The 14,103-nt window shown below is 42.1% G+C and overlaps 1 protein-coding gene across 2 annotated transcripts in view; it reads right to left on the bottom strand.

The window, feature by feature from the left end:
- Positions 1-759: 759 nt before the first annotated feature.
- Positions 760-14,103, bottom strand: part of rims3 (regulating synaptic membrane exocytosis 3) — a 58,687-nt gene continuing 45,343 nt past the window's right edge. For both annotated transcript variants that reach the window (XM_085396481.1, XM_085396482.1), the window contains exons 3-7: positions 8,599-8,740; positions 8,397-8,509; positions 7,700-7,801; positions 7,477-7,616; positions 760-7,150 (exon numbers count right to left, since the gene is read on the bottom strand). In XM_085396481.1, coding sequence (XP_085252607.1) covers positions 6,938-7,150; positions 7,477-7,616; positions 7,700-7,801; positions 8,397-8,509; positions 8,599-8,740 — 710 coding nt within the window. In that variant the 3' untranslated portion in view covers positions 760-6,937. The remainder of the gene's footprint in view (positions 7,151-7,476; positions 7,617-7,699; positions 7,802-8,396; positions 8,510-8,598; positions 8,741-14,103) is intronic.

The raw sequence follows: 14,103 nt of genomic DNA, 5'->3' as shown, positions 1-14,103 counted from the left end.
TTGTTGTGTTCATTGCTGGGCTTTGTCTTTAGTCCCTTTTCGTTATTTCTTACACTATTAAACCACGCAAATGCCTGTTCACACGATTCTTCTGCATGAATTGTTTGCATTCTGCAGAAAATCGCCTATTCTGCTTGACTGCTGTCAACAAAAAAAGGAGTGGCTGCACAGATGTTTAATACTACTGTGGAAGTTTGTTAGTAATTTTTTTCTGGCCTCATGTACAGGTCACAAAGGTCACGAAGCTCAAGGTAGTTTGAGTATAGACACATTAATGTTGCTCTGCATGTGCATGACTTAAACAGTAGTAAATGGTTTCCTTGTAGGCTCTCAAAATCAACTAAAAGTGCAACTGTGTAATACTATAAAGCTTGTTTCTACTGCCCACTAGTGGCCATACATGTTCATGTGTGGCTGACTCATATGCTTTGTTGTGTGGCCTACTTCTTTGTCCATTTTAATCTGAGACCATAATTTATAAAAATGAGCATCTTGTTGTATTAAAAATGTGTGAAAGCAGCAACTGAGGCCATATAACCAAGAGAAAGGTGTTTGCTGAGGTCATTAATGGTGTTTTTTTCCTCATAGACTTTTATACATTTGACTTCTTTTTCCATAGGGAGGAGGTGCCCCCTGGTGGCCATCGGAAAGAATGCAGCTCTTCTTTTACGTGACTTGAACAAAGATTCATCAAAGATACACAAAGAATGCACGACCTGCATTAGAAAAGTGAAGACACGGAGAATGAATGTCTGTGATTCAAATAAACTTTATTGACTTTGCGTCCAGATGTCAAAGGGCATGCAAATACAGGCTTCTGAATCCCATTGTTTTTTTTCCTTTTCTCCTCAGTTTGGTTCTATTTTCTTACAAAACTACGTGCACCTTAAGTAATCAATTTTGCAGCGTACAAACCACAAAAATACCAGTTTTACATTATCAAATACTGCACATAGAAAACATTTACAAAGCACAGGTATAAAATTACAGCTCCCTTTGTTTTGTTTTGTTTTTTCCTTCATCTTTGCCATAAACCACATCCTTTCATCAGCCAGGCAGCTACGCTATCCTTCGTTTTGCTTCTTGGTGGAACGTTTAAGGCCTGTTCAGAAAAGACAAACCCTCATTTACCAAAACAGCTATTCCAATTGAACTGGGATGATGAATCCGTAATTTGCAGGGAAAAAGAGGCATCGAGTCTACTACATGTGCTTTGGGAATGTGATTGTGGTCCATTTAAATATCAGTTAAACCATTAGTTTGGGTTGTGTTCTGTGCTTTCCTAGGCTTGATAAGATAAGGTTTGCCTTGATAGCAGGGAGGGGAGCTACTATGGCCCTAATACAATCTGACAGACGGCGAAAAAGGACAGAAAGGTTACAAAGCAAAACTTGTGCTGTGATCGCTGACATAGACGTGGATGAAGACAAACGAACTGAGGCCGTCAGGTCAACGGCAATGTCTGTGTTTGTTCTCATGGACAGCTGTAACGCTGGCAAATCAAACACCTGGAATGCATGCGTCTGGAATGCAACGTCGAAGAGAAAATTAAACTTGTTGATCACGAACTCTACTGTCATACAGCAGTAAATCACAATGCACTGCATGCTTTGTTAAATTTATCCCAGCGCTTAAATTTATGGTTACACTTTTATCTTATTTATGGTAGCTCAACTGATACCAGTGTTGTGCCAAAAGCCAGAAAGTGATTTCTGATGTTTCCATGAGTTTCTTTGATGTCTAATATCTTTACTCATATCGGTAAATAGACTGTAGATGTATGAAGGGGTCAAATATGAATAAAGAAATAACTGGTTTTTCATTGCCTTTTGGTCCCTTATAGTGTGTTTCAAGAACTGTGATGTTGTATTTGACGCCCTCTCGGCCAGATCTCTCTTGAAAAAGACATTTTTAATGTCAATGAGACTTTTTACCCGAATATATAAAGGAAATATAACAGTCACTTTGCCAAAAAACCTGATTCAAGCTTCTACCTTGTGAAGGGGAACTTCTTTCTGGCTCAAAATGACTTGATATCATTCATGAGAAATAAGTCCGATATATTTTTCACACAAATTAGGCCAATCACTTTTTGGGCGAATACCGGAAATCACTTTCTGGCGCCACATGCTCAGCTCTGGGGTCACGAGAGAGAGAGAGAGAGAGAGAGAGAGAGAGAGAGAGAGAGAGAGAGAGAGAGAGAGAGTGAAGCCGTGGGCGAAGGCGCCCACGACAGCAAATGCTACAGCCAATGTTTATTGCCAGAAGAAAAACATCATAAAATGTAAGGCTTGGCTCATGCTACTGCAAGATAACAGTGTTTTTAATCATAAAAGTTCTTTTGCATCTCTCTGGATGCTGTTCTGGGTCTGATCGCCCCCACCGCTGTCACTTGTTGGTCTCATCGTGATCAAACCATCATTAAAGGTTAAATACAAGGTCAGAAATGCAAATATCAGAGTAACCATGCGGCAAATATTTCCTAGATCAAAATACAAATATAATAATTCCATCAGCTTGATAGACAAAGGGTTGGTGGCGGGGGGAGGGCAAACCCTTCTGCTCAAAACCCATCTTGGCGATTGAAATAAATAAAATAACCGCATCTCGCCAGACGGAATTCATGCTTGTTTACAAACACAGAGCTGTTCCTTTAAAACACAAATCATAAGACATACAGTATTACAGTACAGGAAAAGTAGGGGCCGCCTGATTGGGTGCAGGCGGGGTCCCCGGAAAGTCTCCAGAAGAGACAGTATAGCAAACAAGATGACGAAAAAGAGTTACACTCCTCCTCGGTGTTAGGGTTTAGAAATACATTCATAAAACTATACATATACACATAGAGAACTTCGGTACAATATCTCAAGCAAAATACATTTGTTCAAAACTTTCAGCTGTGTGCTACAAGAGTGAAGCAACGTCTCCTACGCAAAGTAAGGCCATTGTAAACTGAACAAGCCCTCGTTTTTTTGCAAAAAAAGCTAAAAGGCGGGTTTTGCCCACGCTGTCCTCCTTCTCTGAATAATACCTCTGTCCTTAGAAAAATAAAATACATATAATACTATATTTCGATATAGTGCACAAACTATGACTCAGGTATGTGTTATTAAGATGCGTTACACACAATACATTTTTTGGGTTAAAAAGATGCTTTTTTTATAGCAAGTTTGTGGGGTTTTACATTCTGAGCATTGGCAGCCTCTCCATTCAAATGTCACCTGAGCCGTGTCGACTTCATGCATCTGGACACCTTCACGTTGACAAAAAGAAAACGAAAACAGTCTATGCGTCACTCAGCTCCACAAAAGCACGAAGACTGGCAACCTGCTTGATCTCCATCCCGTCATCCCTGCTGCTAATGAGGCTTCGACCCCCTTTTTTTGTTAATTGTGTGTCCAAATAAATCAAATGACCTTGTGTGAGACAATGCACAATGATCAGGTGACACTACAGTTTATATATAATATTTTTTTTTCTTTAAATGTAAGGTAAAGAGAAAGTTCAAAGTTAATGTTGGCGTTCATATCTGAAAACTCTGATCCACTCACACCTTGCTGCCCTGTCGCTCATTATGCATCACACTAACACACTAAATGCATCTCTCTAAAAGACATACACCCGCACTACACTTTAAACAAAGGCAATATTTAAAACTTATCCTCTAGGTTGCAAGAATCAAAGGATTTGGGCAAGTTTTGGCTAATCCTGCCTTTCTTATAAGATATATAATACATTTCTTTGCATCTATTCAATCATTAGAATGGGTAATGCTTTGAGGATGATTGATATATAGCAAAGGGACACACATACACACGCAGTCTCATAAAAGCTCCACACATTTTCAACAGTATTTTGATAGTTTACCAAGGAGTGGAACAATCAGCAGGGAAGTTACACAGATCTATAAATTTCATTATCTTGTTTTTTGAGGATTCTTATTCCTTTTTTTTCCATATTTGTATAACATGCCAGCTGTCCCAAGAAAACAAATCAATACATGAAATTACTTCCTAGGCGGGACCATACAAGTACAGATCCAGCAAGGAATAGCTCCGAACCATAAAACAAATGACAACACCTCTTTAACAAAGAAAACATTTTGTATACATATGATAGGAGGATTAAAAATAAACATCATAAATCATCCTCCCAAAAATTCAAGAATGCCAGATATCCCTTTAGTTTATCCAAAGTTCAAAAAGCATTGAAACGTGAATTGTGTTGTTCTGAGGTGCTGCGAGACTAAAAAAAACCTCGCATTTTCCCTTTTTTTTTGCAGAAAGATGAGGAGAGAGGAACAAATGAGGTGGTGATAAAAGCAAATTCAGAGCTCATAAACACGCAGAAGCTTTTAAGAGAGGAACTCGAGACTGTGTCTTTGCACCTCTTCAAAATATGAGCTCTGTTAGCGCCTTTGCCCGTGTTCATGTATGAGAAATATATACAAGGATTGATGTTGGTCAGAAAAAAATAAAATAAACCCTCCCCCCCCAGACATCTGCACCTTAAATAAACCAGTAAGAAAGCAGTAGCTTAATTTGGATGCTAGTCCCTCTGCTGCCAGTGAAGACTCCATTATCATCACACCTTTAACTGTTTTGTTGATTTTTTCTGCAAACACCCATATAGTTAGTGCAAAGCGGACTCAGAGGAAATGTAAATGGGAAAAGGTGGCTGAACAAGGTTAAAAGCCTTCAAGAAGTCTAAATCCGGCAGCAGAAGTCACCTGGATCAGCTGTTCTAGTGCACTCGACTTACATTTCCATGCTGCAATTCAAAACAATTGCGCAGCGCAGTGTGACCAAATAAAAATGCAAACGAAAATAAAAAGAAGAAGCAGTCAACCGCTGCGTGCTCCGCGTGAATATTTTACAGTAAAGTGCTATTTAAAGAAAACGCAAACACGCCGCCTGACGGGAAATATAAAACGAGAGTGCTGGAAATGTGTCACTGCCACGTTTGCACCTGAAACAAGTAAAACCACCATATGGCAGGTACGCTAGTAAATGTAGTGCTGACATAATAGTCGGCTATCGCAAAGAAATTCAATTCACACTGACACATTTAAAAGAGGTTTAGTTAGCGTCAAAGGGAAAGTTAGGAGGGTTAAAGGTTTCACAAGCTGTGCGCATGTTAATGTTTCCGGTGTTGTCCCAAAAAGTCATTCCCGTTGTTCCTGTGTGTTTTTTATGTATAATCTCTTTGCTTATATTGGTAAACAGACTACAGAGTCTATTGGATTTCTGAAGGGCTTATATACAAAATGAAGAAACTACCTGTTTTGAAAGCTTCTTATCATGATTGTGTATTATTTGCACCTACATTATAATCAATCCAGTCTCTTCTGGCTTTTCTAAAACATTTATGCTATATTTGTTGCAATTTCTGTTGCCCTCTTGGCTGGATTTCTATTACAATAAGACATTTATAATGTAAATGACACTTCTTAGCTAGATAAATAAAGGATTTATAAGAGTCACTTTGCCAAAAACTGAATGTATCTTGTGACAGGAATGTTGTTTGTGGCTCAAAAGGACTTGATATCATTCATGAGAAACAGGTTTGACATATGTTTCACAGATTATAGGCCATTTACAACAGTTTATTTTTTGGCACAACACCGGCTACATTTGATCGGAAAAGGAGAGGTGCAGAGGCACGCCGGCCATTTCCCCACATCCCTCATCAAGTAGGACGGGGAAAAAAATGGGGAACTCAACTGGAAGCTGGAACAAGTCCAGGTGCTGGTAGAGGCCCTTTCCCCAGAATACGCGAGGACGGGCTACAAAGCGGTCACATTTCTCCGAACGCCTAAGGTGAAGGCAGGGATCATAAATGTGTTTGTCCGCTGGCTGGCTTATTTTGTTCTCGTCTTCTGCAGATAGCGATGACAGCCAACCCCTTCGCTCCGCCATCACCACAGCCCTATCCTTCTCCCCAACTCAGTGCGGTGTGCTCCCTTCTCGGCACAAAATAAAGCAGCACTACACTGCTGTCACATTGGTCAAAGCAAGCTAAATGAAAAAGGTTTAAGCACTTTAAAATGTCTCGCAAGCAAACATGCAGAATGCAGCCGACACATATATATAAACACAAGTAAGTTTTTAACTATATATCTATTTTGATATATATATATCTATATATAAACTCTGCCCTGTGAAAATTATAGAATAGCAGTGTTGCTACCTCACATAATAGCCATTATGTGAATATCCGAGCCTGTTATCCAGGTATGTGTATGTGTTTGGCCTCCCGTGCCCAGCTTGTGTGCGTGCGCGTGCGTGTGTGTGTATCGTCATTTTTTTTTTAATTTTTTTTTTTGTATTACATCTAAGTCATTGACTCTGCTACATATCCATATTTTATATTGTATACTAGTTCACCTACTACTTATAATAGTAATATTAACAACAATAACAATTGCTTTGGTTTAAAAAATAAAGTTTTTTTTTCTTAGTTTGGCATAGAGAGTTTAGAAACTGGCATCAGGATGTGCCCCGGGATGAGCTGTGCCACGGAAAATCTTGGACTGCAGAACACCCGGTGAATCCTGGTTTTCGTGGTATGAGATGTTGGAAACAGGTGGGTGGAAAAATGCTACATGTTCAGGTAAATTACGCCTTCTCCTGTTTTGGATCTGCTAATCGTTTTGCCAGTAAACACTGAGCGGTGGGTGAGAGTGTGAACGGACAGTCGAGAGGATATTCCAGTAAAGACTATGGCAGCATGTTGAGAGTGCATGTGTGTCAGTGTGGCTGGGATCAGGTATTTGTGTGTATGTCAAGTGTGTCTTCCTGCACGGATGCATCGCTTTGTGTATGTATGCCTACCTGGCTTTGCACTTACATAGTCGTCGTGTATATACAGTACGTGCGCCTGTGTGTGCGTGACTCTGCCTTGCGCGCGCGTGTGTGTGTGTATGTATTCTGGGTGTCTAGGTGCATGAAGGGCTGGTGGCGCTCTCCAGGGAGGACTGAGAGAGGCGTCGGGTGAGGGGTCCGATGCTGGGGTCTGCCAGGGAGGAGGTAGGGAACAGCTTATACCAGCCGCTGACTGTGGCAGACAGGTCCAAGTCCTCCAGGAGGATTTGGGCCATTCCCATGAAGCACTTGTGGTCCATACGCCCATAATCCCCCCACACTATTACCTGGAGAAGAAATGACAGCAATTTTTTTTTTTACTGCTTTCCAGTGCTGTGGAGACTTCTCAGCTACTGGAAGACCCCAAATCTATTTTTCATACAACAAATTTACTAACTCAATAATTATAAGTCCTATGAAGTTTTTGATTGGTGCATAAGAACTTTCAGTATCACCCAGTTTAAACCTGTGAGACCAGCAAAGACAGCGTAAAATCAATTATTTGGGGTGTTCGGGATCAAAAGAAAAATGCGTGAGACGTTTCATTTTTGGGTGATGAAGCTTAAAATGTTTGGCGGAAAATTGTAAAGGCTAGAAAAAGAGGATTACTTACCTGTAGGACTTTGCCCTGAGGACTCTCATCGAACAACAAAGCCTGCTGGTAGGTGGGGTCCAGAGTCTTCTTCACTACTTTGGTTTTCTTCTTAGCCAAGCACACGCCGTTCTCCAGAAGATACACCTTCACATAGGTTGCTGCAGAGGAAAAAAGAAAAAGTGAGCCTCATGCATGTGCTGCTAAGCCCACAGAATTGTAGCTTTCATCAAGAAGTGAGTACCTGGTATGTTCTTGGAGCCTGGTTTGGGGGTCAACCCTCTGGCCTGGTTGACCTCCACCTCTAGCTGCCCTCCTCTGTCTACCATGCCTACATTTACATCCCCTATAGATCAAAACAAACCAAAACTCAATATAACACCATAATAAAAAAATTTTTTTTTTTTAAAAACCCTGAAGTTTCAATGCAGCTGAGATCTCTGTGGTACTCAGCTAACAATCAAACGAGAGCCTGGACTGCAGCTGCAACAGACAATGTTCAGCAGCAGAGGGCCACATAGTGCTACAACGCCATCTTCACCACCAGATATAAAGGAGCACACTGCTCTGGGTAGTTATTTTTTCAAAACCAGTAACCTTTGCATGAAAGATTTATAGCTCACGCAGGAATAACTTCATTCCTGCTGAGCGAATACACGATTACTGGGCAGTATTTCACGATGCTGTTGTGCATTTAAGTGGATGCATGCTGCAAAAAGTTTTAAACAGAAACCGGAGGTTCTGATTGATGATGTATTAACTGAATGATCTGACTGTGCTGGTGTGCGATATATTGTCCTGCTTATATGCCTCACATTTCAATCAAACGCTATCAAGTAGAAACAATTGATGACTTCTACTAGTTTTGTATGATAAAAACAGATGAGAATGGAGTGGACTGCACGGGACTAGATGGTGATGCTGGCCGACTTCACGCTTACCCATTGGGGGTGTGGCTAATGTTTGCCGGCCTACAATCTGAGCGGGGCCTAGTCCGTCCAGGAAGTCACTGAACTGGCTCTCAGGGCCCAGGCGTGTGGTAGGGAAGACAAACCTGCAAGAGGAGAAACAGACTCATGCTGGATGAACAGGTATTGTGTATATGGACGAGCGAACGGATACACTGTTGGACGGGACACGCACGTTCCATCGGAGCTGTTTGAGTTAGTGCTGCCGTCGGTTGAGTCCTTGCTGCCCTGCCGTGTCACTCGGTTTCTCATCTCGACGGCGATTCCGGTCTCCGTGCTTCGCCGGATGGTGCTGCGGAGCTTCTTTGTCCCGCCATCTGAAAGCAGAACACAGAGGTCATGTTCCCTTCTTTAAGTACCTTTATTTCAACAGGCTAATCCACTAAGTATAATAATCCAAGGATTATTAGAGCTGCCTGTTAAGGGCGCCAGGGGTTAACGGTGAAATTATGTGACCCTTATGAGAATTTAAGATACTTCGTAAAGCCAAGCAAAGTTTACACACATACACACTCAGTTGCACAAATTGCCTAAAAATGTCTGATGTTTCTCTTTAGTTATTTGTGAGTGTGTTTCTGTGTAAAATGTTTGCTTTTTTAAAGCTACCTACCACAAATAATCAAGAATTCAAGTTTGCCTAGAAAGCTCAGATTCCTGCACTCTTTATTATGAAGCGAGGCCACTCTAGCGAGAAGGCAATATCCACTGGGGTGTCCCTGCGCTACTGAAAAACAGCTCCACATCACAGGTATAACTACAGTCCATTTTAAATGCACAAAGCCCATTTTGCAATGGCTGTTGCAACTAGGGAGCAATAAGCCTTTAGCAGGACCTCCTGAGCCTCGGCTTGTAAGGCAGAAACACAAATTGGCAGCATGGGGAAGAGTAGTGGGTGGCAGGGCAAGGGGAGAGGTGAGAGGCTGAGCTCAGAAAGATGAGGAGATGAGAGGAGGAGAGGGGAGGGTTATCAAGGCTTTGCAAGTCCTGCTGACGTTAGGAGAATGAGAGCAAGCCAGAGAGTGCTAACCCCAGAAGAAGCTTTCAGGACATCATCCCCTGTAATGACACACTGTATCTCCGTGTGACTCGGCATGCTGAAATAGCAGCAGCAGGGCACAGATGAAGTGATTTGGGTTCAGGATATGAAGTGTAAGGTTGTGCAGCTCTTTCCTTCACTTTTACCACTCCACACCTCGGCCTCGATGTCATTCTTGTAGCATTAGCCATAGAGTTTTAGGTCAGTTTTATCAAAGAGTTGGCATTTGCCAACTCTTTGATAAGAGATCGATGTTCACAACTGTAAATTCACACCTTTACACGGGTATGCAGTAGGGGTGCAACGATATTCGTATCGATATTGAACCGTTCGATACAGTGCTTTCGGTTCGGTACGCATATGTATCGAACAATACAACATTTGTAATTTATTTTATCAATTTTCCTTCTGACGATGCTGTCTGTGTTGAGCACTCAGTGAATCTGTGTTCGACTACTCCGCCTAGGCTGCACTGTCCAGCGCAGATCCACTGAGCGCTCAACACAGACAGTATAGTCAGAAGGAAGAGCGCAGGGCACCTCCCCCACCCTCATTCAGATCTGGCGTTTGGAATTATTTTGGTTTTCATGTGACGTATGACCCTGAAGGTAAGCGAGTCATGGACTAAAGTAAAACAGTATGTTGGATGTGCCATGCAATGCTCAATTACATTGGTGTGAACTAGTGTGCTAGCGCAGTTAGCTCGTTAACGTGTTGGCCGTCTAGCCCCATGCACAGAGCGATCGGCGGTAGCTCGTTAACGGAGATTTGCCGTGTTGTGGCGTTAAGGTCATTTCAACGAGATTAACCTGAAAGCACTAGCGGGAACACAACGAATATGACTGCACATTTACGCCGACATCATCCTAGTGCAAAGACAAGTGGAAGCAGACAAAAAAAAGCAAGCATGCTACTAACTTTAGCCGAGTCATTTAGACAGCTGTTAGCACATGATTCTCCTTATGCTGCTGAGAATATAGCCCAGAAGAAGCGAATAGTATAGCTTTTATTTTGGAAAGAGCCATTTCTCTGTAATAAACTCTCTTTTCCAAAGATGAGTGATTCCTCAATCAGATACAGGGCTTGCAATATCGCTAGCCCGACGTCCCGGAGCTAGCGATTTTTTCAGTCGGGCTACCAAAATCTATCTCTGCCCTGCCCGTCGGGCTATTGTAGGAAAAATATATGTCAATGCTTTTGCATTCTTTCAGAAATGTAGCTGGGTAATTATGTCATTGGCATCGGTGAGCCACTGTCAATATGTGACATATTGAAGTCGCGTTTGAATTTGCGCTCGTTTTTTTGCTTTCACTTTGCAATCGTGCGAACTGTGTATAGAGAGCGACAGTACTGATCTGTGAGTGATGATAATTTGTGCACCAATTCCTCTGACATCGTCTTATTAATCGTTAGCTTACTATGCAAACATGACAAGTGAAATCTCCCGCAGCAAGCTTAAACATGTGAGAGGTTGATCGTGCAGAGAATCGCTGAGCTTATGTGAGTGAGTGTGTAAAAGCATTTCAGTTCTGCTGAGCCAAATAAGACAGGTCAGGGTGAAGAAGTGACAGCCAAAGAAAAGCTTACCACAAAACGGAGAAGTTATGACAAATCAGACTATAAGGCAAAAAGAAAGTGCAGCTTTATGGTTTCATGGACAAAAGAATTTCTGTGGCTGCGATATGACGAGCTAAATAACCAGGGCTGCACATAAGTGGTCCGCAGGTGCGCATTCGCTGTCAAAATAAAAAACACGCACAAGGGTTAGGGTTAAATTTAAAAACTGTACTTTTGAGTTAAAATATATATTTATAATTTTAATAAATGACAAATTAAAAATGCATGAACATTTTTTTGTATCGAAAAAATATCGAACCGTGACACCAAAGTATCGAACCGAACCGAACCGTGAATTTTGTGTATCGTTGCACCCCTAGTATGCAGCTTGCGCACTCACACCTCTGTGGAACATGTGCACAAAGTGTCTGCACGTGAACAGCCCGGGCCACACAGTGACAGTTTAGTCACACGGGAGGATGAGAAAGCAGCTGTGAGCTGTCATGTCAGCAAAGCTCACTTTAGAAAAACCTCCACAGTGGCTCTGACTAATTTCTGGGTCAACCCTATGAAAGGAGATTTTCTGGCCAAAAATATTTTTCAAAAACTTTCCAGTGGGGATTAAAAGCTTTCCTCTTCTTTGAGCTTGTTAATTATGAGGCAAATGGCTGCTTATCAAAGCAATAACAAAGAGAAGTAATACATCACAGAGCGCCTTTACGACTACAGCGGTGGTTGCTGTAGAAACATGTACATCTGCCCTGTATAGGAGCCTGGATATATAGCAAAACAGCACAGTGAAGGCACAGCAGACTTAACAAGTGGTTCCTTATCGCTGCCAGTTAAGCGAACACCCAGCCGTCCCACTTCATTAGCCCGAGCATCTCCAGTCTCATTAAGCATCCTTACCATGCCAGGCTCATTACCATGACAACCACAGACACCCTGCATCATCACCATCACTGTGGAGATAAACAGACAGCAAAACAGAGGCCCTTGATGGTAGTTTTGGGTGTTAAAATGATGATAATGACAGACGAGGACAGATCTATGTATCTCTCTATCAATCTGCTAGACCTTCTCTTGCTTTCACCTGAACAAATCTTAAAATGCTACAGGTTACTGAACAGAGCTCTTTTGTTCCAGCTGAAAATAAACTGTTGTGCATCCCATGTTAACAAAAATGCTGTCGATGTCTGCAACAATCTAAAAAGATGCATGTTAGGTTGAAGCGGACTAGTATAAACCTTTACAAAAAAAATGCTGCATCTGTGGGGCTCTAAAGAAGAGAGAGGACGAGTGCTGAGGATAGATGGGTGAAAAGGAAGATGAGAATGATAGGGTCCCATGGGCATTGAAGATGAGGAGAGGGGTGCTGCCTTCTGGTACCTTCTATTTATAATCCTGCAGTAAAGAGTATTTCCAACAGCCTGTGTGTGTATGTGTGCGTATGTGTGTGTGCGCGTGTGTGTGTGTGCACGAGAGAGAGACACCGAGAGAGAAAGGGAAAGGTCTGTATGTGTTGTAGCATGACACCCAGACAAACTCCATGCACTCCTGCTGCCATGACAACCCCCGCCCTCAGATCTGGACCTCAGACAATGCCACCTGAGACAACTAGCGCCATAGCGACAGGCTCATCCGCTATTGCCTTTTATTTTATTTCATTTAAAAAAAAAATAAGAATCGTAACTTGTACAGGAAATACTTGACTGTAACTTCTGCACTAACTTCCTCTCCAAAACTTTGTCCTCGCTCACAACCAAACCGCACAAGTCTGCTGAAGAGTGTGTTTAAATTTTAACACAAGTGCGACGACGCCTCTGTTACGATGAGTAGTTTCATGCACACAAGTGGGAGAACTCCAGTGTTAAACTATCGAGAAGCTATTCATTTAACTCCATTTCCACACTTGTTACTCGTTTGTCTACCGGCCCCTCCCCTCTCGTGAAAATAGCCCCCTACACAGTATGAGGCACTGATCTCTTCCTTCCTATTTAATCCCCTCCTCCTCCTCCTCGTCTGCTCTTTCCCTCCATTCGTTTCCATGGCAATGCCTTCTGCATTGCACCAAGAGCCCCGGCCGGCATGTTCGCTCACAAGCCTTTCCCCCTTACTCATATTGTCCCCTCCACAAGTCCCACTCTTTGAATCGAGCCTCCACTGCTTTTCCACTGTCATATTCTCCTCTTATTGCTCCTCTTTCTCTCCAGCTTTTTGTCTGCTAGTTATCTTATGAACCCCTTCCTAACCAATTCCTTTTCTTCTTTTCTTATTGTATCTGCCTCATCTTATTTCCTGCTTCATAATCATTTTGGATGTATTTTCTCCCAACCTGCTGGTGAATTCAGTCTGTTATACTGTTAACATCAAAACACACAAAGCACACATCCCGGAAGAAGTAATTAGAGGTTGTCTGACATATATGCCATTTGAGCAGCTAAAACAAAAACATTGCATAAGCTGTTGTGCTTTATTGTGCTACAGTAGAGGGTTTTCAGTTTCTGTGTGTTACAAAAACAGTTAAAGTGTCTCCTGTTGGCTTCACTACGATGAGTAATACCCCGCCCCTGTAAACAACCTCATGAATCTCGCGGAAATGCGAAGCACGGGAATAAAAAACACTAAACTTTTTTTCTCAGCTGCTTATGCACATGTTATGTATCATGGTAGAGGAAAAAAATATAAGGGTGTAACACAAAAGTGTTAGGGTGGAAAGAACTAATAGGTTCAACACTGAACACTATTAGGAAGGTGAGATTGCTTAAAAATGCCAACAATGCAGAAAAGAGCCACACACTGTGACTGCATGCACACTCACACATGACATATAGCTTCTTTGTGTGTGTGTGTGTGTGTGTGTGTGTGTGTGTGTGTGTGTGTGTGTGTGTGTGTGTGTGTGTGTGTGTGTGTGTGTGTGTGCTCAGTAGATCATTAAAACTGCTCTGACATTTGGAGAGCACACTGATGAAGCCATTCTCATTATATGCTGTAATATAGAATGCTGTTTTTAGACTCCCGGGTTACGCCGACATGCCTATTGGATGCCCCGGTGACGGCAACGATCCACCATGCATAGCAACAGTA

Source organism: Rhamphochromis longiceps, linkage group LG22 (genome assembly GCF_057381845.1).
Source record: "Rhamphochromis longiceps isolate RC_006_pf linkage group LG22, R_longiceps_female_GT1.1, whole genome shotgun sequence".
Lineage (NCBI taxonomy): Eukaryota > Metazoa > Chordata > Actinopteri > Cichliformes > Cichlidae > Rhamphochromis > Rhamphochromis longiceps.
This window is presented reverse-complemented; position numbering and strand designations above follow the sequence as displayed.